Below are 24,168 nucleotides of genomic sequence, written 5' to 3' on the forward strand. Positions count from 1 at the left end.
ACGAGGAGGAGGAAGAAGAGGAGGAGAGCGAGGACGAGCTGCCGCAGGACATCTCGCTGGCGGCTGGTAGCGAGTCTCCCGCGCTGGGCCCAGAGGCCCTGGAGCCGCCGGCTAAGCTGGCGCGGACTGACGCGCGTGGCCTCTTCGTGCAGGCGCTGCCATCCAGCTAAGCCCTTGGCCTCCCCATCCTACCTGCCCCCGCCACCCCTCCACACCAGGGTCCCTCACAGCTTCTGTGGCTTCGTGGTCCCCGCTCCAGCCTCTGCCAGGGCAGGGAGGGGGCCTCCGAGACAGGGAAGGTCGGGGCCCCCCCTCCCCCATGGGGCCGGCACAATCAGTGGGCTGGGTGGAGCCGCAGCTGCAAACTCTTGACACAAAAGACGTGCCTTAAGGAACCCGCCGCGTGCCCAGGTGCCCCGCAGGGCATCCAGCTCGGCCCCTTGCCCCCCCCCCCTGCAGGCCGCAGCATCTTCCCTCAGCCCTGTCCTCCCTCCACCCCAGGGGGCAGGCAGGCAGGCCCCCTCCCGTGCGAAACTGTTAACTTATTCAGCTCGCTGGCTTTGCACAGCCTGTCCTGGGGCATCACCTGGGGATCCCCCACTGTCAGCAGCAACCCCGGTACTCCCTCCCGCGCCCGGCAACCCCACTGCTTCCCCTTCTTGGTATTAAGTGCAATTAAAGCCGTGGGTGTCGCATCTTCTCCAGAGCTGGGCCCTCCCTTGCCCCCAAGCCCGAGAAGGGGGCACTGCCCGGCCTGGCTGGGAGGAGGGCGGCAGGGGGCATGGCCTCCAGCTTCCAAAGAGCCACGGGGCCGGGGAATGCCCACACACCACAGCCCCTGCGCCCCGCTATCCGCCGCTGGTTTGTAATGGAACCTTCTTTGTGCTATGTTCCCGGAGACCGTGCTCCTCCGTGTCGTGCACCCCCTGCCCCCATAACTATTGTGCGATTCGTGAGCGCCGCCCGAGCGGAGTTGGTAACTTGTTGGGTTTTTTTCCAACCATCATGGCCTTATCTGTTCCAGTTTTCTCGGTGTTTTCAACCTGTGAGATAGATGTTTATGGCAAGAAAAAGAAAAAAAAAGGCAATCTGACCTATTGTATAAAAATCACTATTTTGTGTGCTCCGCGTGCTACAGCTTTTGGGGCGGCCCTGCCCAGTCCCCGCGCCCATGGGCTCCCTCTCCCGGCGGTGAGTGTCCACGTGTGTGGTAGTCTAGTGTGCCGAGCTGTTTTCTACCTTTTTGTAGTCTTTCTTAAAACAATAAATTCCGCTGTGGTATTTGCCTACTGCTGACTCGCCGGGCTTTGGGGGGGCCTTGGGGCGGGGGCTCCGGACTGCAGTTACGGGGCCTCAATGAGGTTCAGAAATTAAAACATTTATTACATTAAGAACGGAGTGGGGATGGCCAGGAGGTTGCCGGCCTGGGTGAGGAGGCTGGAGGCTGGAGGCGGAAGGGCAGGGGGGAACGGGGTCCATTCGGCCTCCCCGAGGGCAATGTCCACAGCTGTAGCCGAGGAAAGGGGCGAATGCATGAGGGGCCAGGCCCATGCCCAGCTCGGGGTGAAGGCAGGGCACTCGGGCTGGTGGGGCAGGGGGCACCCTCTCTCGGCCCCTTCCCAACTTAAATAGGCATAAATAAAGTGTCCAGACCCTCAGGCCACCAGGGGCTGCCCTGCCCAGCCCTGTTCCGCAGCCTAACACTAGTGCCGGTCATCAGTCGGTGGGCCAGCCGGCCGGGAAGAGGCCACCCCGGGGAGGTAGTTGGAGTCAGTGTCCGGGGCAGCCCGGCCCTCACAGCACGATCCATGTGTATCGCTCGCTGTCTGCCAGAACCTTCAGGGAGCACCCTGCAGGGACAGGTGAGGACAAGGCATGGAGCCCCTGCCTGTCTGGCCCTGAGGCTGCACCCTCACCTGACTCGCTTCTGGCCCAGAGGGTTCCAGAAGGCAGGGACCCTGCTGAGTTGCCCTCCACCTCTAGTCTGCAGCATGAAGCAGTGACCGGCTCCCAGGCCCTACGCTTTCAGGGCCCCGGAGCTGGACCTGGCCTGGGCCGCCCTCTCCTCGCCCCGATTCCAGCCTTCCCACCCATTTCATCAGCGCTCAGGAATCAGTGCCTGGCTGAAGGCAGGTGTTCTCGGGGACCCTGACCATGGCGGGGTCGCTGAGCCCCACCTTTGTGCAGCGCCTCGTTGGTCATCCTGTTGACGTAGCGGCCGCTGCTCTCGGGCACCAGCCACTTCATGACCATGTCCACGCAGCTCTTGCGGTAGGAGCTCCAGACACTGCCGCTGCGGGGCCAGGGGGTGAGTGGCTCTCATGGCCTGGCCGCCCCGACCCTGCCCCCCAGCCCTGCCTCACCTGGTCTGCCCTTTGACCTCGGTGAGGTCGCCCACACTGACTGTCTCGAAGATGCCTGTGTTGAGGTCCCATGCTACCTTGAGGCTGGTGTGATAGGTCTTTGGTCTGCAGTGGAGAGGGACAGAGGACAAGCGCTGGGACGGCCTGGCTCCTGAACCAGGCCCCATGCCACCTTGAGGGGTTTTTGTCTTTGAGCAGCTATGGAGGGGCCCAGCCAGGTTGTGGCACAGGGAGAACCTTCTCCCGTCCCCAAGCCCCACGCTGAAGTGTCTGCAAGCGGCCCCCCTGGTGGGTGAGGAGGGCAGGGTCCCCATGCTCACCGGAGCTGGCCCTCCTCGGTGGGGGACGGGAAGGCCAGGAGCAGCAGGCCAATGTTGATGAGGACCTGGCTGGTTTCCGGGCAGACCTGGGGCAGGGAGCGGGGAGGGCGGACGACACCAGCTCCTGAGCATGACCCAGGGTACGGGAGGCCCTAGACCCACCTTGCCCGCCCTGGGCCCACCTCTAGAATGACTATGTCGTAGTCGCTGAAAGAACAGAACTGGTGGCCCCAGGTGGCGTCATGGCGGATGACCTCATTGATGACATACTCAAAGTCCAGCGTGAGCTGCTCCACCGTCAGGTACTGGCCCTGTGGGCGAGGGGGCAGGCACAGAGGATAGTGCCAACCGCCCCCCAGCAGTTCCCTGGGGTTGCCCTCGGCCTGCCCGCCGCCCACACCCACCTGGACAGCAGTCCGCTCCCGCATGGGCCGCAGGTTTCGGCCATGAAGATCGGTCACCACGAAGGGCAGGGAGATCTTGTCGTCCTCGAACTCTGGGGAGGCAGGAAGTGGGGGTGGGGTGGAGGGAGGCCAGGGCCCCCTGGGTTGGCCTTCCCATCCCAGGCCCTGCCACAGGCCTGCTCCCCGCTCACCATCCTCTGGCTCCGTCCCCTCTCCGGACTCCAGCACATAGTACAGCTTGGTGTAATTGACGTAACCAGGCTCAGGGGCAGGCACCTCCGAGGCAGAGGGGCTATCCCGGGGTGCTGCCTCCCCACCCAGCGCTAGGGCCTCAGAGTGCGCACGGCAGCGGCTGCCAGAGGGTCCTGGGCACGGGGCAGGCCGGGCTTCCTCAGGGGCCCCGCCCTTGGCCTCTTTGGCCCGGCGAAAGATGTCAGCCACAAACTCCTTGGCTTTGGCAATGGCGGGTGAGGGCTCAGGAGACCCAGAGGAACAGGCTGAGGCCGCGTCAGGGCAGAAGCTGGGGAGGGCAGGGGGCACCTCTGGGCTCCGGGGCTCAGCGGGGCTGGCAGGCGCTGGGGGGCAGGTGCTGTGGTCATACAGGATTTGGCAGAAACTCCTGTCACCTGGAAGAAGAGATGGGGGTGGAGAAGTGTCAGTAAACCTCTTCAAGTCTGGGGCACTCCCAGCCTCGCTCAGTGTCCCCAGAGGTTTTCAGAAACCCACCTTGAGGAGACGCTTCTAGGAGACCTGGCTATGCTGAGATCAGTTTGAAACACCCAGAAGGGGAAAGACTTTTCTGCGCATGCACACCACGCACACATGCATGCAGACGTTCATTCAAACCCCTCCTTTTTATTTTTTTTAGACGGAGTTTCATTCTTGTTGCCCAGACTGGAGCCCAGTGTCGTGATCTCGTCTCACTGCAACCTCCGCCTCCCGGGTTCAAGTGATTCTCCTGCCTCAGCCTCCCAAGTAGCTGGGACTACAGGCGTGTGCCACCACGCCCGGCTATTTGTATTTTTAGTAGAGACACCATTTCACCATGTTGTCAGGCTGGTCTCGAACTCCTGACTTTGTGATCCGCCTGCCTCAGCCTCCCAAAATGTTGGGATTACAGGACGTGAGTCACCACGCCAGGCATCAAGCCCCTTTCTTTCTTTTTTTTTTTTCTGAGACAGTTTCGCTCTTTTTACCCAGGCTGGAGTGTGATGGCACAATCTTGGCTCACCGCAACCTCCGCCTCCCAGGTTCAAGAGATTCTCCTGCCTCAGCCCCCCGAGTAGCTGGGATTACAGACATGCACCACCACACCCGGCTAATTTTGTATTTCTAGTAGAGTCTGGGTTTCTCCATGTTGGTCAGACTGGTCTTGAACTCCCAGACCTCAGGTGATCCGCCCACCTCAGCCTCCCAAAGTGCTGGGATTACAGGCATGAGCCACCGTGCCTGGCCTAAAACGTCTTCTGACACATGCTCCATGGATGCACACACAGGGACCTTCACTGGTTCTCCACAGATGCCCCCAATGCCCTCCACCTTCTAACTCACTCCCCAATCCCAGGGAGGGTTCTTCAGGTGGCCCCCAGCTCCCCATCAGCAGCCCTAGACATACAGACCCAATGGGAGATGCAGGCACAGGGCAGCTGGGTCCGTCATAGTCACAATTCTGTTGCCAAGTGGCCCCCAAGGCCCCCTCCCTCCCATTGCTGCCAGCCAATAGCATAATCCAGCCTCTTAACATCTGTCACTGTCAAGGGCCATCTTGTAGTTTTCACTGGCATCTTTCCGACGTCAAAGATGTAAAGCAAGTGCCTGCCCATTAACCACGCCCCAAGATATCACGAGAGTTTCTCTTTTTCAGAGAAAGGAGCGCTTTCCCCGTCCAGCACAGCAGCCGCCAACCAACTGTGGCTACTTCAACTTAGCTACAATGAAATCCATCACAGGCTGGGCGTGGTGGCTCACACCTATAATCCCATCGCTTTGGGAGGTTGAGGTGAATGGATCCCTTGAGGTCAGGAGTTTGAGACCAGCGTGACTGACATGGTAAAACCTGTCTCTACTAAAAATACAAAAATTAGCCAGGTGTGATGGCAGGCGCCCATAATCCCAGCTATTAGGAAGGCTGAGGCAGGAGAATCTCTTGAGCCTGGGAGGTGGAGGCTGCAGTGAGCGGAGATCGTGCCTCTGTACTCCAGCCTAGAAGACAGAGCGAGACTCGATCTCAAAAAAAAAACAAAGTAACAAAAGCTTGGTTCCTCAGTCACATGAGCCACATTCCAAGTGGCTCCTGGAGGCAGCCATGGTGGACAACGCAGATATGGGACATCTCAGCCACGGGAAAGATTCCTTGGGCAGGGCTGTGGAGGTAGTGGCCACATTTGGACCCCTGCATTCCTGCGCCCAGGCTCTGTGCCTGGGGCCCCTCGTCTGTGTGATGGGGTAGGGAGAGGCTGGCCTCACGCACTGCTGGGCTGCCATGAGCCCTCAGGGCCTACCTGCCGAGTGGACAGAGACGGCGCAGGCCACCAGGGAGTAGCTGGTGTTGAGCAGCACCACCTGGTCCTTCTTGAGCTGGAAGGCGGGCTGGAAGGTGGGGAAGGGGTAGACCACCTGGTACTTCGTGTGCAGCATGAAGCCGTGCCGCAGGCACTGTGCGTTTGGGTCTCCTACAACAACACACGCCACAGTGGCTCACGCCCGGCCCAGAGGAGGCGGGCGGTGGGGAGGGGGGCAGGCTGCCCTTGCCCCCTCGGCCCCCTCACCTGGGTGGGCCCGGCTGGCGTCCTGGCAAGCAGCACAGCGGCCCAGTGGCGGCACAGCCACGGTGCTGACGTAGATGTCACGGTGGTTCTCGTCACTCATCATCATCATGTTCATGAGCATCCCATTAGCCGAGCGGGTGCTGGGGGCCGGCACACCCTCAGCGGCCTGGTCGGCGCCTGGGGGCCCCCGTTGCACACCCCCAGCCCCACCCAGCCATGGCTCCCCCAGGACCCGTGTCTCACTTGAAGCCGAAGACGATGACCTTAGAGGCATCGCTGGGCCACTCGCATACGGTCAGGTACAGGTCGCTGTAGATCTCCTCGTCCTGGAAGAGCCGGACCTGGCGGACCTGCGAGGCACATTCAGGGTCAGTGCCAGGCCAGGGTGGGATGCAGCCGATGGGAACACTGTCTCAGTGGAGACTGCGCCAGGCACTGGCCCACCCTGAAGTCCATTCAGCTGAGTTCACACATATGCTGATGTTACAGCACCCAGCTCCTGGGAGGAGGGGTTCCAGGAGTCAAGGGTCAAAGCTAAAGCCAAGTGGCTTGGTCCTAAGAAAGCTAACTGGCCTGAGCCGACATGTTCTATAGTTTTATAGGCTGTGTGGAACCAAATGGAATTGCCCTATTTTTGAACCATAAAAATGGTAATTTTTTTTTTTTTTTTGAGACAGAGCCTCACTCCGTAGCCTAGTGCAGTGGCGCGATCTGGGCTCACTGCAACCTCTGCCTCCCCGGTTCTAAGTGATTCTCCTGCCGTGGCCTCCAGAGTAGTTGGGATTATGGGCGCATGCCATCATGCCCGGCTAATTTTGTATTTTAAGTAGAGACGGGGTTTCACCATGTTCAACAGGTTGGTCTCGAACTCCTGACCTCAGGTGATCCACCCACCTCAGTCTCCCAAAGTGGTGGGACTACAGGCGTAAGCCACCATGCCTGGCCCTGGTAATTTCATATGGTTGGATCTAACACACAGAATCTTGACAATGACCCCATGAGTACATGATGATCATTTTACACCCAAGGAATATGGGGCTCAGTGGCTGCTGTGTCCTGCTGGGCCATGCTATCTGAAGGGCCAGCCTGGTGCTGAAGCCTCCCATGGGGGAGGGCCTGGCCCTACCAGCTTGAGCTTGCTGTGGACGTTGAACTCCCACCAGTACAGATGGTAGATGTAGAAGGAGAAGTCATCATCCCCACTGCTGCTGGTGTAGGAGAGGACGTAGCGGCCGCATTTGGAGAAGCCCAGGAAGATGTGTCTGTGGGGGTGGAGAGGGCACAGCAGCCAGGTCAGGGCAAGCCCGCCACTCTCACCCAGCTGCCCCCCTGGCCCGGCCCCAGTCTCACCCTGCATAGAGGAAGTCCTCATCCACGATGTTCTTGAGGGACACACAGACCCGGGGAGGCAGCTTCCGGAAGAGGCGAGGGGAGAGCTGTCCACTAATCTGGGGAAGGGGTGATCAGGGCACTTCAGGCCCCATCTGCAGCCCCCAGCCCCCTCACCCAAGGGAGAGAGGCAGAGCAGCTTTCAACGGATCCAGCCCAGCCCAGCCCACCATAATGGTCAAAAGGAGGCCAAGCTCTGGAAGGTGGGAACAGCCAAGGCAGATGGGCGACACTAAGCCAGGTGGACCTCGCTTGAGCCTCCATCTCCACCAGGGACCCACGCCAGGCTTCCAGTTCCACACCACTTCGGCCTCAGGTCCCTCCTGCCTGAGCCCAGCATCACCACCTAAAGAAGGCTCCCCAGTCACCCTGCCCCACGCTGGGCCACCTGCTTCCCTCCCTGAAGGCTGTCCCTAAGCTGTGGGTATTCATCCTATTAAAGGAGGCTGGGACGGGGTCCTGACCTGCACCCATCTGTCCCCAACCCACCAGCCTTTAAACAAGGGCACTCCTGCTCCCCAGGGCAGCTCTGGCCTCTGCTGGAGGCCAGTGGAGGCAGAGAGAAGGGTGAGCCTAACCAGTGACCCAACTCCCCCTTCCCAATTAACTGCCACCTTCCAATGGAATCCCTCAACCCCAAAACCTCACCATGGAAGGATGTGGGGGGACTGACAGGCACAAGCCAGGCACAGGGATATCAGGGCAGCCTCAGTCTTGCTACCCAGGCTGACTGGAGAAACACAGCTCTGCCTTCAAGAGATTCCAATCTGATGGGATGAGTCCTGTCTGGGAAGCTCCCTGATGGAAGCCCTGCCCTCAAGGAGGTCTCAGAGGTCTGTCTGATGGAGGAAAACAGCTAGGCCAGCCAGGCCCAGCCCGAGAGGGGAGGCACAATCCCTGCCCAAGGAGCTTCCAAGCTAAGGGAGGAACCACAGCCAAGCCCAGTGGAGCTCCCAGGCTAAAGGCGGAGACTGTCCCAGCCTAGGGAGCTCCCAGTCAAAAGGGGGAGACACAGCTCTGCCCTTAGGAAGCTATCGGCCTCACGAAGAAGGCGCAGTCCCTGTCCACAGAGACACGGCTTTGCCCCAGCTACTTCCCACCTGCAGGAGATTCACATTTCTGCCCTTCAGAGCTCCCAAATTGATGGGGGAGAGAGACATCGTCTCCCAGCTCTGGGAGTTTCCAGTCTGATGGAGGAGACAGAGCCTGCTTCAGTAACTCCCACTCTGCGGGGGAAGACTCAGCCCCATCCAGGGAGCTCCCACTTTCAATGGGGGAGGCCCACCCAGGTACAGGAACTCCCAGCTCCTGTGTGGTCGGAGCTTGGGCAGGGAGAGGAACACCAGGCGGAGGAAGCCCAAAACCAGAGGCAGGGGTTCTGCAAAGGGGGCGGGAAGGTTCCATTATCGAGGGGCCATGAGAGCAGGGCTCTGAAACCTGGATCGCTCCCCTCCTCCTGATTCTCCCTGCGGCCCCTGGGGTCGCCTCCTTCCGAACCCCCTCCCCGGGGGCCCCGCCCCCAACTCCCTCCATCCAAGCCCCTTTACCAGTCACCCGACACAACCTCCAGCATCCAGGCCCCCGCCTGAGCCCCTTCTATCCAAGTCTTCTCCCCCGGGTCCCGCCCAGGCCCCTCATCCGAGCCCCCTCCCCTGGGGCCCCGCCCCCAACCCCTCACCCCGCGAACGCCCTCCTCCCTCCGCCTCCCTAGTCCCTACTCCCAACCCTCCGGCGCACTCCCCACTCCGGCTCCAGGCCTCACCTTGACCCGCTCCAGCTGCTTGAGGACGTGCTCCCGCCGCCGCCCTGCTGCCCGCTTCCCCCCAGCTCCCCCGGGGCCGCCGCCGCCGCTCCCAGCCCCGCTGTTCCGCTCCGATTTCGAGCTGGGCGCCATTTTCACCCCCTCCCTCCACTTCCGGAGCAACCGGCCCCTTCGCCCCACCCCTGCCGCCTCCTCATTGGTCCTTTCTCGGGACAGCGGCCCGCCGGTTGGGTGAAAGCCCGCACTCGCGCTATGCCTGTCCATCAAAGCCGCCTTGACTCTTGATTGGTAGCGACAGTAACAGCCCCCGCGTCCCTTTGCCGTATTCCCGCCCTGCCTTAAGGACCCACCACTCAGAGGTCCCGTTTGTTCGTCTAGCCCAGAAAACTTTGATTTGATAGGTGGATATCTCCGTCTGTCTCAGCGGCGTCACGCCCCCTGTGGCTAGCGGGTTTCCATGGAGACCACTGGCGGTCCAGGCCCTTGGGCGGGGTGATGGGATCCTGTGGTCCACCAGGGCTCGAATCCTCAGCCAGGGTCTGCCCACTCCCGGTCCGGGTGGGCAAAGGCCTGACGACCATGTCTAGGCTGAGGAAAGAGATTTTAAAAAAGGGAAAAAACGATGGGATTCGATGAAAGCTTGTTTCCGATGGGCGGATTGGTGGGAGCATGGTGGTGGTAATGATAGCGTCAATCAGGTATCGCTTTACGTGTGACAGACACGGTTCTGAGCTTAAACAGTTCGATGTGGCAGGGCCCTATTGTGCCCATTATGCGATGATGGCGAAAAAAACAGTTGTTGAATGCCAGCTCTGTGCATCATATTCGTGTGCATTAACTCGTTTCTTTTTTTAGACAAATCTCCCTTTGTCACCGAGGCTGGAGTGCAGTGGCGCGATCATGGCTCACTGCAACCTCCACCCCCGGCTCAGGTGATCCTCCCACCTCAGCCTCCCATGTAGCCGGGACCACAGGTACACACCACCGCCCGGCTATTTTTTTTTTTTTTTTTTTTTTTGGACCGAGTCTCGCTCTTGTCCCCCAGGCTGGAGTACAGTGGCGCAATCTTGGCTCACTGTAACCTCCGCCTCCTGGATTCAAGGGATTCTTCTGCCTTAACCTCCCAAGTAGCTGGGACTGCAGGCGTGCGCCACTGCACCTGGCTAGTTTTTTGTATTTTTAGTATAAGAGACGGGGTTTCACTATGTTGGTCAGGCTGGTCTCAAACTCCTAACCTCAAGTAATCCACCTGCCTCGGCCTCCCAAAGTGCTGGAATTACAGGCATGAGCCACCGCACCCGGCCTAATTTTTTGTATTTTTTTTATAGAGACAGAGTTTCACCAGGTTGTTCAGGCTGGTCTCCAAATCCTGGGCTCATGTGATCCTCCCACCTCTCCTTCCCAAAGTGTTGGGATGACAAGTGTGAACCCCCACCCGTGGTCAGCTCATTTAATTCTCTGAACAATCTAGAAGATAAGTGCTTTTATTATCTCCATTAAATTTTTTTTTTTTTTTTTAGGAACAGGTCTCACTATGTTGCCCAGGCTGCTTGCAAACTCCTGACCTCAAGCGATCCCCCCCATCCCAGGGGACACTCGTGAAATTCAAATGAAGTCTGTCATTCAGTGAATAGCACTGTTCCAAAGTTAGTTAATCTCTTAGATGTGATAAATGTACCATAGTTGTGCAAAATGTTAACACTAAAGGAAGTTAGGCCGAGGCAGGAGGATGGCTTGAGCCCAGGAAATCGGGACCAGCCTGGGTAACATAGGGAGACCCTCTTCTCTACAAAATGTTGTTTTTTTTTAATTAGCAGGGTGTGGTGGCGTGAACCCGTGGTCCCAGCTTCATAGGAGGCTGAGGTGAGAGGATCATGTGAGCCTGGGAGTTTGAGGCTACAGTGAGCAGAGACTGAGCCGCAGTGTTCCAGCGTGAGCAACGGCGTGAGATCCTGTCTCAAAACAAAACCCAAAACCAGAAAAAATTAGAGGAAATTGGGTGAAGGGAATAAAAGAACTCTCTGTACCTTCCTTGGAGATCTTCTGAAAATGTGTAATTGTTTCAGGCTGGGCACAGTGGCTCACACCTGTAATCCCAGCACTTCGGGAGGCTGAGACAGGAAGATTGCTTGAAGGGAGGAATCTGACCAGCCTTGGCAACTACCGAGACCTGTCTCTACAAAAGAAAAAAATTTTTTTCATTAGTCGGGTGTGGTAGCACCTCTGTATTCCTATGTACTCGGGAGGCTGAGGCAGGAGGACCCCTTGAGCCCAGGAGTTTGGAGTCTGAAGTTACAGTGAGCTGTGATTGCACCACTGTATTCCAACCTGGATGACAGACCAGATCCTGTCTCTAATAATAATAATAATAATAAAATTAAAAATAAAAATAAAGTTGTTTCAAAATTCAAAGTGGCTGGGTGCAATGGCTCACACCTGTAATCTGAACACTTGAGGAGGCCAAGGGCGAGGAGATCACTTGAGGCCAAGGGTTCGAGACCAGCCTAGCCAACATGGTGAAACCCTGTCTCTACTGAGAATACAAAATTAGCTGGACGTGGTAGTGGGCGCCTATAGTCCCAGCTACTCAGGAGGCTGAGGCACAAGAATAGCTTAAACCTGGAAGACAGAGGTTGCAGTGAGCCGTGATTGGGCCACTGCACTCCAGCCTGGGCGACAGAGCGAGACTCTGTGTCAGTAAATAAATAAATAAATAAATAAACTCAAAGTTCTTTTAAAAGAGCAGGGGGAGGATGTTATTATGACTGCCATGTGTGGACAGTTTGAGGGGATGAGGATAGGGGCAGGAATAGTCTTGCAGAAGCTAGGAGGGTAGGTGATGCTGATTTAGATTCAGGTATTAGCATTGAAAATGGAGAAGGCTGGCTGCAGTGGCTCTGGCCTGTAATCTTAGTGCTTTGGAAGACCGAGGCAGGAGGATGGCTTGAGTGGGAGGATTGCTTGAAGTCTCCCTTGATGGCTGGAGACCAGCCTGGGCAACATAGTGAGATCCCGTCTCTACAAAAAATTTAAAAATTAGCATGAGGGCGTCAGCCTGTACTCCCAATTACTTGGGAGGCTGAGGTGGGAGGATCACTTGAGATCAGGAGTTCAAGTCTGCAGGTAAGCCGTGATCACACAACTGCACTTTAGCCTGGGCAACAGAGTGAGATGTTGTCTTAGAAATAATAATACAAATAAAAAGAAAGAAGACCGGGCACAGTGGCTCACACCTGTAATCCCAGCACTTTGGGAGGCCAAGGCGGGTGGATCACCTGAAGTTGGAAGTTCAAGACCAGCCTGACCAACATGGAGAAACCCCTAAACTACTAAAAAAAAAAAAAAAAAAAAAAAAAAATAGCCAGGTGTGGTGGTGTACTCCTGTAGTCCCAGCTACTGGGGAGGCTGAGGCAGGAGAATTGCCTGAACCCAGGAGGCGGAAGTTGCGGTGAGCTGAGGTCACGCCATTGCACTCCAGCCTGGGTAACAAGAGCGAAACTCCGTCAGAAAAAAAGAAAGAGAGAAAGGGAGGAAGAGAGGAGAAAAGTGGCCATAGTCAGAGCTGATGGGGTCATGTTCATGGACTAGATATTGGGATGGAGGCAAGGAGAGAGCAGTTAGCGATGATGTTAGCATCTGAGTAGAAGGTTTAGCAAAATAGTAGTTGCCATTTTCTGATGTGAGGAAGACTAGGGAGAAGTCAGTTTGGGCCATGTCAGTTAAACACATATGTGGGACAAACAGACTGTTTCCTTCTATATCACATCACTTTCAGTCCTTTGCTTAGGGGTGGGGTTCTCCCATGCCAAGAAATTCCCCAATTCTTTGTGGACACCAAGTTAGTGTACTGCAATTTACCTCAATTCTTTTTTTTTTTTTTTAAGATGGAGCTTTGCTCTTGTTGCCCAGGCTGGAGTGCAGTGGTGCCATCTCGGCTTACTATACCTCCACCTCCCAGTTTCAGGTGATTCTCCTGCCTCAGCCTCCTGAGTGGCTGGGATTACAGGCATGTGCCACCATGCCCAGCTAATTTTTGTATTTTCAGTAGAGATGGGGTTTCGCCGTGTTGGCCAGGCTGGTCTTGAGCTCCTGACCTCAAGTGATCCACCTGCCTTGGCCTCCCAAAGTGCTGGGATTACAGGCATGCGCCATTGTGTCCAGCCTTTTTATTATTTTTATTTTTATTTTTTTGAGACACAGTCTCGCTCTGCCGCCAGGTACCAGGCTGGAGTGCAGTGGCACATTCTTGGCTCACTGCAACCTCTGCCTCCCGGGTTCAAGCAATTCTCCTGCCTCAGCCTCCCAGGTAGCTGGGACTACAGGTGTGCACCACCATGCCCAGCTAATTTTTGTATTTTTAGTAGAGACGGGGTTTTACCATGTTGGCCAGGATGGTCTCAGTCTCTTGACCTCGTGATCTGCCCACCTCAGTCTCCCAAAGTGCTGGGATTACAGGCGTAAGCCACTGTGCCCAGCCTCTGTTTTTTTTATTTTTAGATTGATTAGCCTAAAAAAGCTGGTTTTTAAATTTATTTATTTATTTTCTAGGCAGGGTCTCGCTCTGTTGCCCAGCCTGGAGTGCAAGTGGTATGGTCATAGCTCACTGCAGCCTCAAATTCCTAGGCTTAAGTGATCCTCCCACCTCAGTCTCCCAAATAGCTGGGACTACCGGCTGCCATTGAAAGTTCCTGCAACCGCTTCTTAGGGTTTATCATTTGCTGGAGCCACTCACAGAACTCAGAAAAGACCTTTATTGGGCGGGCGCGGTGGCTCACGCTTGTAATCCCAGCACTTTGGGAGGTTGAGGCGGGTGGATCATGAGGTCAGGAGATCGAGGTCAACTGACAAACATGATAAAACCCCGTCTCTACTACAAAAATTAGCCGGGCGTGGTGGCGCGGCGCCTGCAGTTCCAGCTACTCCGGAGGCTGAGGCAGGAGAATCGCTTGAACGCAGCAGGCAGAGGGTGCTGTGAACTAGATTGCGCCACAGCACTCCAGCCAGGGTGACAACTCCATCTCAAAAAAAAAAAAGACCTTTATTTACTATTATGCTTTATTTTTATTTTATTTAGTTTATTATTTTTTGTTTTTGAGACAGGGTCTCACTCTGTCACCCAGGCTGGAGTACAGTGGCACCAACTCAGCTCACTGCAACCTCTGCCTCCTGGGTTCAAGTGATTCTCCTGCCTTAGCTTCCCGAGTAGCTGGGATTACAGGCACCCGCCACCACGCCTGGCTAATTTTTGTATTTTTAATAGAGATGGAGTTTCACCATGTTGTCCAGACTGGTCTTGAATTTCTGACCTCAGATGATCTGCCCACCTTGGCCTCCCAAAGTGTTGGGATCACAAGAGTGAGCCACCGTGCCCAGCCTAATTTTTTAATTATTTTTTATAGAGATGGGCTCTTGCTCTGTTGCCCAGGCTGGTCTCGAATTTCTGGCTTCAAGTGATCCTCCCACCTTCACCTCCCAAAGTGCTGAGATCACAGGCATGAGCCACTGTGCGCAGCCAGGCTTGGGATTTCAACATACGGATTTCGGGTGAATACAGCACTTAAACCACCTCAAGAGCTAAACTCCTGCCACCCTCTGGGCACGTCCATTCCTCCAGGACAGGCATCCAACAAGAACAAGAGGACATGACAATCCAAGAGCTCATGCCCTCTCTTTTCCTTAATCTTCTTTTTTTAGGTAACTGAGTCTCACACTCTGTTCCCCAGGCTGGAGTGCAGTGGCGTGAACCTGGCTCACTGCAACCTCCGCCTCCCGGGTTCAAGCCATTCTCCTGCCTCAGCCTCTAGAATAGCTGGGATTACAGGCGTACACCACCATGCCCAGATAACTTTTATATTTTTAGTAGAGACAGGGTTTCACTCTGTTGGCCAGGCTGGTCTCGAGCTCCTGGCCTCAAGTGACCCACCCGCTCAGCCTCCCAAAGTGCTGGGATTATAGGCATGAGCCACCGCGCCCGGCCACATGCCCTCTCTTCTAGATCCCACTCTGGGATCCTGGGACCCTAGACTTGCTTCTCCTCCTCTTCAGGACCCTAGGAATAGCCAAGGAGTTATTGTTCGTAGAGTGGCTGGAGCTTGGATGAGTGGTCTGAGGGTGTCCACACACGGGTACATAAGACCCCTCACACTGCATGGCGGACTGGGAGGTACAGAGGCGTGAAATTCAGAAGAGTCCTAAATTCTAAATTAGGACCTGTGTTCCAGGACCTAACCGTGCTGTAGATAAGAAGAAGGATGATGGCTAGGTTGGTTTTCTCCTTTCCAATCGGAGGCCTCTGCCACAGACATGCTCCCCCAGATCTTAGGTCAGGCCAAGAAGCATCCGAGCTTGATCCCCTCTGTGTATTTATTGGAGGTGGTGGAGCAGCCCTGTATCTCTTGCTTCTGGCATTGTTCAATCCAGATGTTTCTTGGGACAGAAAGAATAACCCAGAGCCCTGGAACAAACCAGGTCCCAGTGATCAATACAGGTTCTACTCAGTGAATGTGGATTACAGCAAACTGGAGAAAGAACGTCCAGATTACGAAATGAAATGTAAATCTGCTCTAGAATGAACGTCTCCCAGAAGTCATCCGCACAATTCTCCACTGAACCAGGAAATATTTCTTCTCTAAATGCATGAAGTCATGTTGATGTAATCTATCGGTGATTACACTGATTAATAAATAACTGAAACTTGGAAAAAAAAAAAAGTTAGCCTGATGTGCTCACTTGAACCCAGGAGGCGGAGGTTGCGGTGAGCCGAGATTGCGCCATTGCACTCCAGCCTGGGTAACAAGAGCGAAACTCCGTCTCAAAAAAAAAAAAAAGAAAGAAAAAGAAGGATAGAAGATGTATGTATATATAAACTTTCTCCTTAAAGTTTCACCCACTAATGTCAGCAGTCATCAGTGGCTCTTGCCTGCAATTAGTATCAAGGTGTTTCAATGGTGATGTTTTTTCTTTGAGGCGGGGTTTCACTCTACCATTCAGGCTGGAGTTCGGTGGTGTGATCATAGCTCACTGTACCCTCGACTTTCCAGGCTCAGGAAATTCTCTCACCTCAGCCTCCCAAGTAGCTAGGATTACAGATACACACACTGCCACTCCTGCTTTTTCTTTTCTTTTCTTTTTTCTTTTTTTTTTTTTTTTTTTGGTAGAGACGGGGCTTGCCCAGGCTGGTCTCTGAAACTCCTGACCTCAAGCAATCCACCCACCTTGACTTCCAAGAATGTTGTGATTTGAGCCACTGTGCCCAGCGAATGGTGACTTTCTGTCTCTACATTTTATTCTTTTCTTTCTTCCTTTCTTTTTTTTTTTTTCTTGAGACAGAGTCTTCTTGCTCTGTTGCCCAGTCTGGAATGCAGTGGCGCAATAGTGGCTCACTGCAACCTCCACCTCCTGGGTTCAAACGATTCTCCTGCCTCAGCCTTCTGAGTAGCTGGGACTATAGGTGGGTACCATCACACCTGGCTACTTTTTGTTTTTTTAGGTAGAGATAGGGTTTCACCATGTTGACCAGGCTGCTCTTGTACTCCTGACAAGTGATCTGCCTGCCTGCTTAACTTTTTTTTTTTAATTTTATAGAGATAGTGAAACCCCATCTCTATAAAAAATAGAAAAATTAGCCAGCATGGTGATAGGTGCCTGTAATCCCAGCTACTCAGGAGGCTGAGGCAGGAAAATTGCTTGAATCTGGGAGGCAGAGTTCGCAGTGAGCCAAGATCCTGCCACTGCACTCCAGCCTGGGTGACAGAGCAAGACTCCATCTTGAGAAAAAAAAAATTGAGTTTCTATCACTAGTGCATAAAAGTGAGATAATCTATAAGCAGAAAGCAATGAGGAGTTCTGACCATGAGGAAGACGGTGCCCAAGGTTTTCTGTATTCAAAGCTGCTGTTCCCCAAATTCAGGTTGGGAAATGAATCATAATGTCTAGTTCTGTTTGCTTGTCTCATCCTGTTTTATGGCAATTTTCCAGGTGTGATTTAATTTATAAGTCTAGAAAGAGTGGTCTCAATTCGCCTGTACAATTGTGTTATTTGTAAACAAATACCTATGTGTATTAAGGGAAAGTCCTGAAAATTATCTTCCATAAAATGACACAAAATCAGAAATATGGGAAGTCTTGGCCAGGTGGGTGACTCACAGCTGTAATCCCAGCACTTTGGGAGGCCAAGACAGGCAGATCACTTGAGGTCAGGAGTTTGAAACCAGCCTGGTCAACATGGCAAAACCGCGTCTCTATTAAAACTACAAAAATTAGCCGGGCATGGTGGCATGCGCCCGCAGTCCCACTCTGAGGCTGAGACATGAGAATCGCTTGAACCCAAGGGTCGGAGGCTGCAGTGAGCAGAGATCCTGCCACTGCACTCCAGCCTGGGCAACAGAGTGAGACTCTGTCTCAAAACAAAACAAAGAAAGCAAAACAAAAACAGATGTACGAGGATATCCAGCGGCAAGCCTCTCTTTACCCCCAGCCACAACCACTCGGGTCTTCCCCCAGAGCTAGCCAATATGTATGTTTCAATATATGGAAATGATCAATATCGCTAGATCATTATGCAATTTTTTCCCCACAAGGTCATCTCTCCCCATGTTAATCCATGTCGTGGTTTGAATGGTGGCCCTCAAATAGACAGGTAAATGTCCGTCCTGTCTCCCTGACGCTGTGAATGTGAACTGATTTGGAAAACAGGTCTTTGCGGATATAATTCAGTTAAGGACCTTGAGATGAGATTATCCCAGATTAACCGGGTGGACGCTAAATCCGAAGACCAGCGTCTTTATAAAAGACAGGAGAGGAGAAACAGGTTCAGTGACGAAGGCCGCGTGGAAGCTGAGGCCGAGGTCAGAGTGATGCGGCCACAAACCAGGAAACATCACCAGGAATTGCCCAGAACCACTAGAAGCCACGTAAAAGGCTCGGAGGCGCCTCCATTCGGAACAAGGCTGCCAACACCTTGATTTCAGACTCCTAGAGAGGAAATGTCAATACATTTCCCTTTTTTCTGTCTTTTTTTAGACAGAGTCTCGTTCTGTCACCCAGGCTGAGGGGCAGTGATCTTGGCTCACTGCAACCTCTGCCTCCTGGGCTCAAGCCATTATCCTGCCTCAGCCTCCTGAGTAGGTGGGATTACAGGTGCGCACCACCATGCATGGCTAATTTTTTTTTGTGTGTGTATTTTTTAGAAGACACGGAGTTTCACCATGTTGGCCAGGCTGGTCTCGAACTCCACTCCATCATGACATTTTGGCCCAAATGTCATTTCCTCAGAGACCTTCCCTCACTCCCTATCGGGTGTAATATTTTTCTTCCCTTCCCTGCCTTTTCTTCCTGGCATTTCTCAAATCCTGGTTTATGTATTTACTCATTGTGTATCTCCATCATCAGAACGCCAGCTCCATGGAGGTAGAGGTGGGCCACTTTGCTACAGTGACTGCTGTATCCCCGCACATACAACTGTGCCTGGTACATACCAGACACATATTATGCAATATTGGCCAGAGCCTGGTGGCTCACGCCTGTAATCCCAGCACTTTGGGAGACTGAGGCGGGCAGATCACCTGAGGTCAGGAGTTTGAGACCAGTCTGGCCAATATGGTGAAACCCCATCTTTACTAAAAATACAAAAAATTGGCTGGGCGTGGGGGGGCGGGTGGCGCCTGTAATCCCAGCTATCATACCAGGTGATTCATAAACAAGTGCTAGGCTAGATGTGGTGTAACGTGGCTGTAACAGCAGCATTTTGGGAGGTTGAGGCAGACAGATTGCTTGAGCCCAGGAGTTCAAGACCAGCCTGGGTAAAATAGTGAGACCCTGTGTGTACAACTGAAAAAAAAAAAATTAGCCAGGCATAGTGGCATGCATTTGTAGTCCCAGGTACTTGGGAGACTAAAGTGGGAAGATTGCTTGAGCCTGGGAGGTCGAGGCTGCAATGAGCCGTGATCAAGCCACTGTACTCCAGTCTGGGTAACCCTGACTCCAAAAAAAAACCAAAAAATCAAAAAACAAAAAAGATGAATCAGGGAATGAAAAAGAATAAAAGAGGAATACATAAATAAAATATGTGTCACATTAAAATAATAGATGCTGGGCACAGCGGCCCACATTTGTAATTTCAGCACTTTGGGAGGCCAAGGTGGGAGGATCGCTTGACCCCCCAGGAGACTACTCGGGAGGCTGAGACGAGAGAATCGCTTGAACTCAGGAGGTAGAGGTTGTCATGAGTCGAGATTGCACCAAAATGCATCTGGAAGATACCATGGAAGCCCTGGATTCAGCTGTGCCTGAAGGATGCAGGTTTTCTGTTAATGAGCCAATAAATGCCCTTGTTTGTCTTCGCTAGTTCAGCTGCGTTCTCTTTTCTTTGCAATTGAAAGAGACTTGCCAGCAACTGAAACATCTTGATTCTTTTTTTTTGAGACAGAGTTTCCCTCTTGTTACCCAGGCTGGAGTGCAATGGCGCGATCTCGGCTCACCGCAACCTCCGCCTCCTGGGTTCAGGCAATTCTCCTGCCTCAGCCTCCTGAGTAGCTGGGACTACAGGCGCATGCCACCATGCCCAGCTAATTTTTGTATTTTTAGTAGAGACGGGTTTTCACCGTGTTGACCAGGATGGTCTCGATCTCTTGACCTCGTGATCCACCGTGGCCTCCCAAAGTGCTGGGATTACAGGCGTGAGCCACCGCGCCCGGCCAACATCTTGATTCTTACTGCTGCTTCCCTGGGGGATGGGACTGGAGCAGTAGTTCTGTCTCCCTGTGGTTACCCACTTGCTCTGCTAAAGAGACTGAGGAACCTCCACCCAGTGTCCAAGCTAATGGCCATCCATCTCATGGGGAGGACTTGAGACAGGACTCAAGTTCTCTTCTGGCCGAAACTCAGACCCATGTCCTGTCTCATCCCATGAGGAGGGACCCGCAGGAGATCACACAGCCCTAGAAAACATGAACAGATGACCACCTCTCTGGGCCCATGTTTCTTCCTCCGTGGAAGAGTGGGTTATACAGACATCATAGCTGGGCATGGTGGCTCATGCCTGTAATTCCAGTGCTTTGGGAGGCCAAGGCTGGAGGATTTCTTGAGGCCAGGAGTTGGAGGGTGCAGTGAGCTATGATGGCGCCATTACACTTCAAAAAAACAAAACAAAACAAACCCAAAAGAGATCCTCCTGTCTCAGCTTCCCAAAGCACTGGGATTACAGGTATGAGCCACAGTGCCAAGCCTGTCAATCCTATTTTATTCGTAGGAAAGCTGAGGTCTGGGCAGGAGAAGGACCTGTCTGAAGCCGCCCTGTTTGTAAGTGGTGGATATGGGAGATTTGACCTTAGTTGGAGGCCAGCTTGTTACCTCCGTCCAGGTATGCCAGGCACTGTTCCAAGGGCACGTTTCATATAATCCTTATTATCTCATATAATCCTTACAACACCGTGGGGGAGTTGGGGGGTGAGTCAACCATTACCCGACTTGACAGAGAGGGAAACCAAGGCCCTGAGAGGTGGCACAGCCCAGGTTCAAACTGAGGCAGGCTGGCACCAAGCTCACACTCTTAACCACCAGGCTGATGCCTGGATATATGTAATTTCCTTCCAGGCGGCTGTGGCCATTTGCGGAGGGGGGTGTCTGGAGCGAGACCAGCCAGCAGAGGGGAGGTGGGTGCGGGGCAGCAGACCTTGTCAGGAGCTCCCAGGCTGGCATCTGGGCTGCCAGGCTAAGCTCAGGCCTCCCCGATCCCTTGCTGCTGCCCACTCCTGCGTCTCGGGACTCTCCTGTGCCCCGAAGCTCCCCCCATCCCTCCATCCCCACTCCTACTCCTGCGGTCGTCCCAAATACCAGACAGGGCGAATCTCAGCTTTTCCCCAAACATTCCTTGTTCTCGTGGCCCGGCCCAGGCTGGCTGAGGTTACGAAAGCAGAGATGGGGTGGTTGTTGGGGGGGACCGAGGGGACGGGCTCGCCTGTCCTCACCACCCCATCCCAGGGCGGGGAAGGGGGTGGGTCAGCTCCCGCAAACCCCCGGGAAAACAGGCTGTTGCGGGGGGTGGCCTGGGTCCCGAGATGGGGGGCAGTGGCGGCCACAGCAGAGACTCCAGGAGGTGACCGCCTGGTTTCCATTAGGGAGTCCTGGTCAGCAGCTTGGGCGAGACAGCAGAGTCCAGGCTGGCCATGGTAAGGTGGGGCGCGGGAGGGTCCGAGGGTGGGGCCTGCCTGCCCCCTTACCCCTACTCTGCCAACTGGCCACTGCCTCCCCACCAAGACACTCCCCGAGGAGGGGATGCTCTGGTCACCATGGCGACCCTCCCTCCCCCGCAGTGGCCCAGCCTGCTGCTGCTCCTGCTGCTGCCCGGCCCTCTGCCCGTCTCTGGCATGGATGACGCTGCCTTCCCCCACCTGGGGGAGAGCTCGCAGCCCCCGCCACGGGCCTGTCCCCCGCGCTGCTCCTGCCCCCGAGCTGACACTGTGGACTGTGACGGCCTGGACCTTCGGGTTTTCCCCGACAACATCACCAGGGCCGCGCAGCACCTCTCCCTGCAGGTGGGGCCCAGGGAGGGGCATGGGGGTGCCCAGAGGTGAGGGGAGCTGGAGGGCCACCCTGGGCTGAGGAGCATGGTGGGGTGGAGGAACCCACGTGCGAGAGGGCGGTGCAGAGCTGGGTGTCACGGGGCTTTGCCTTGGGAGGTTGGCTCTGGCCGAGCCCCAGGTGAGAGGGGTGGGCGTGGAGATGCAGGAAGTGGGCAGGGACTGAGGATGAGGGGGGTTAGGGTCAACGTCTTGGCGGTTATGGTGTTGTTTGGAGTCAGTGTGATGGGGAGTTTGGGGTTGATTGTGGGGGTGTTGCGGCACGTGGAGTTGATGGTGAGGGTGGTGGCACTTCTAGGTTCAACTGTGTGGGTGTTGGGGCATTTGGGGTCGATTGTGGGGGCATTGGGGCATGTAGGGTCGATTGTGGGGGTGACGGCACATATGGGCTTGCTTGTGGGGTGTTGGGGCGAGTGGGGTCAATTGTGGGCAGATCAGGGCATTTGGGGTCAATTGTGGGGGTGATGGCACATTTGAGGTCGATTGTGGGGATGATGGGGCATTTGTGGTTGATTGGGGGGGTGTTGGGGCATTTGGGGTCGATTGTGGGAGTGTTGGGGCATTTGGGGTCGATTGTGGGGGTGATGGCCCATTTGGCTTTGATTGTGGGAGTGTGGGGGCATTTGGGGTCGATTGTGGGGGCTTGGGGGTTGACATCTTGGCAGTTACAAGACTGGGTCAGGGTGATGGGGTGTTTCGGACCAACTGTGGGGTGATGATGGCATGGGGCTTGTTTGGGCTGATGGGGAGTTAAGAATCAGTGCTTGGGGTCACTTTGTCATGGGGTCACGGGTGTGAGCACCCCAACTCCCGCCCTGCAGAACAACCAGCTCCAGGAGCTCCCCTACAATGAACTGTCCCGCCTCAGTGGCCTGCGAACCCTCAACCTTCACAACAACCTCATCTCCTCGGAAGGTGATGGGGCAGAGGGGGGTGGCCCCTCTGGGGCTGTGGGACCGACAGACTCAGGTCTCGGCCGCCATCCCCCTTCCCCGCCCCATCTGCGGGCAGCTCTGTGGCAGTTCCCAGAACTGCCCTTTGCTGAGCAGGATGGAAACTCAGGGGCTGGGGTGGGGGTTGGGGGCTGTGGCTTTTGAGTGGGGATGGAGGGAGGGGATCTGAGGGCCCAGGGAGCCTCTGCCAGTTCCCAGCCCAGAGCCGTGGGGCAGCTGGGAGCCCAGACTCCCCCTCCACCCAAGACCAGGCCGGGGGTCCCTTCACTGCCCCCACTCCCCCAGGCCTGCCCGATGAGGCCTTCGAGTCCCTCACCCAGCTGCAGCACATCTACGTGGCCCAGAACAAGGTGAGTCCCCAGCCCCACCTGCAGGCCGAGCCCAGCTGGGCAGACGCAACTTCGGTCACACAGCGCAGAACTGGGAGGGGGCTGCTCACTGGGGCCCAGGCGGGGCCTGGGTGCACCAGGACCAGTGCAGCTGTGGGCTTTGTCCCCGCAGCTCTCGGTGGCCCCGCAGTTTCTGCCCCGCTCCCTCCGCGTCGCAGATCTGGCTGCCAACCAAGTGATGGAGATCTTCCCCCTTACCTTTGGGGAGAAGCCGGCACTCAGGTAGCCCCTGGCCCAGCGCAGGCCCCCAGGCCTCAGATATGTCTGGGTCACGCCCGGTTCTAGAAGCAATGAGGGAGTTAAGGGCACAGTGGCTCACACCTGTAATCCCAGCACTTTGGGAGGCTGAGGCGGGCAGATCATCTGGGGTCAGGAGTTCAAGACCAGCCTGGCCAACAAGATGAAAACCCATCTCTACTTAAAATACAAAAATTAGCCAGGCGTGGTGGCACATGCCTGTAATCCCAGTCACTCAGGATTGACTGAGGCAGGAGAATTACTTGGATCCAGGAGGTGGAGGTTGCAGTGAGCTGAGATCGTGCCACTGTACTCCAGCCTGGAGACAGAGTGAGACTTTGTCTAAAAACAAAACAAAAAAACAAAAACAAAACGGCTTGCCCTGGAGGGCTTAAGGGGGGCAGATCCCTAGCTTTGGCTTGGGGAATGGGAAGAGGGTACAGTTCTACCCTGGGAGAGGGGTGAGGGGGGAAACAGTGCTGTACGCTGTGTCAGAACTCTAGACTGAGGCAGGGACACACATACAAACATGCAGTCTTACAGAAACTCACAAACACACCTGCACACATACTCATGCACACACACATTTACAATCACATGCACACAGACTCACATACACCTGCAGACACACACTTTCAGCCACATGCACACATGCATGCACAATCACATGCACAAGCACACACGTGCACCTGCATACACATATGTACACACACGCATGATCGCATGCACACACACAGCACATACATGCATACACAGTCGCACACTCACAGGCACACACGCATACTTACAATCACATTGCACACACACGCACACTTCTGCACAGGCACACACATGCACACCCACACTTACAATCATGTACGCACACATGCATATACACAATCACATGCACGCACACATACAATCACATGCACACACATATACACATGCACAGGCACACATGCACACCCACACTTACAATCACATACACACACATGCATATACACAATCACATGCACACACATACAC

General features: G+C 54.9%; 3 protein-coding genes and 1 pseudogene across 7 annotated transcripts in view; 3 read left to right on the forward strand and 1 right to left on the reverse strand.

The window, feature by feature from the left end:
* The window catches only part of RFX1 (regulatory factor X1), a 62,148-nt gene extending 60,859 nt beyond the window's left edge, over positions 1-1,289 (forward strand). For all 3 annotated transcript variants that reach the window (XM_012457819.2, XM_012457818.3, XM_064381766.1), the window contains exon 21: positions 1-1,289. In XM_012457819.2, the coding sequence (XP_012313242.2) occupies positions 1-170 (170 nt within the window). In that variant the 3' untranslated portion in view covers positions 171-1,289.
* DCAF15 (DDB1 and CUL4 associated factor 15) lies at positions 1,098-9,142 on the reverse strand. Of its 2 annotated transcripts, none has more exons than XM_012457821.2 (13): positions 9,007-9,142; positions 7,206-7,303; positions 6,982-7,117; positions 6,099-6,205; positions 5,856-5,995; positions 5,589-5,759; positions 3,279-3,713; positions 3,088-3,179; positions 2,866-2,994; positions 2,684-2,769; positions 2,364-2,468; positions 2,178-2,293; positions 1,098-1,850 (listed from the first exon to the last, which is right to left on the reverse strand). In XM_012457821.2, the coding sequence occupies exons 1-13, from the start codon at positions 9,136-9,138 to the stop codon at positions 1,795-1,797; spliced, it is 1,803 nt and encodes a 600-aa protein (XP_012313244.1). In that variant the 5' UTR covers positions 9,139-9,142; the 3' UTR covers positions 1,098-1,794. The 2 variants fall into 2 exon arrangements, with proteins under 2 accessions (XP_012313244.1, XP_064237841.1); XM_064381771.1 differs by lacking the exon at positions 9,007-9,142 and adding an exon at positions 8,809-8,834.
* PODNL1 (podocan like 1) overlaps positions 8,264-24,168 on the forward strand; it is a 20,017-nt gene continuing 4,112 nt past the window's right edge. The window contains exons 1-5 of one of the 2 annotated variants that reach the window (XM_012457820.2): positions 8,264-8,533; positions 21,318-21,539; positions 22,406-22,499; positions 22,823-22,887; positions 23,039-23,148. In XM_012457820.2, coding sequence (XP_012313243.2) covers positions 8,435-8,533; positions 21,318-21,539; positions 22,406-22,499; positions 22,823-22,887; positions 23,039-23,148 — 590 coding nt within the window. In that variant the 5' untranslated portion in view covers positions 8,264-8,434. Of the gene's footprint in view, positions 8,534-20,954; positions 21,174-21,317; positions 21,540-22,405; positions 22,500-22,822; positions 22,888-23,038; positions 23,149-24,168 lie in introns of those variants that run through there. The other variant, XM_064381770.1, reaches the window with a different exon arrangement.
* Positions 15,310-15,578, forward strand: LOC110569185 (cytochrome c oxidase subunit NDUFA4-like; annotated as a pseudogene).

The sequence above is a fragment of the Aotus nancymaae genome, unplaced genomic scaffold, assembly GCF_030222135.1.
Source record: "Aotus nancymaae isolate 86718 unplaced genomic scaffold, 86718_ANA_hifiasm-v0.15.2.pri h1tg000028l, whole genome shotgun sequence".
In the NCBI taxonomy this organism is placed as follows: Eukaryota; Metazoa; Chordata; class Mammalia; order Primates; family Aotidae; genus Aotus; species Aotus nancymaae.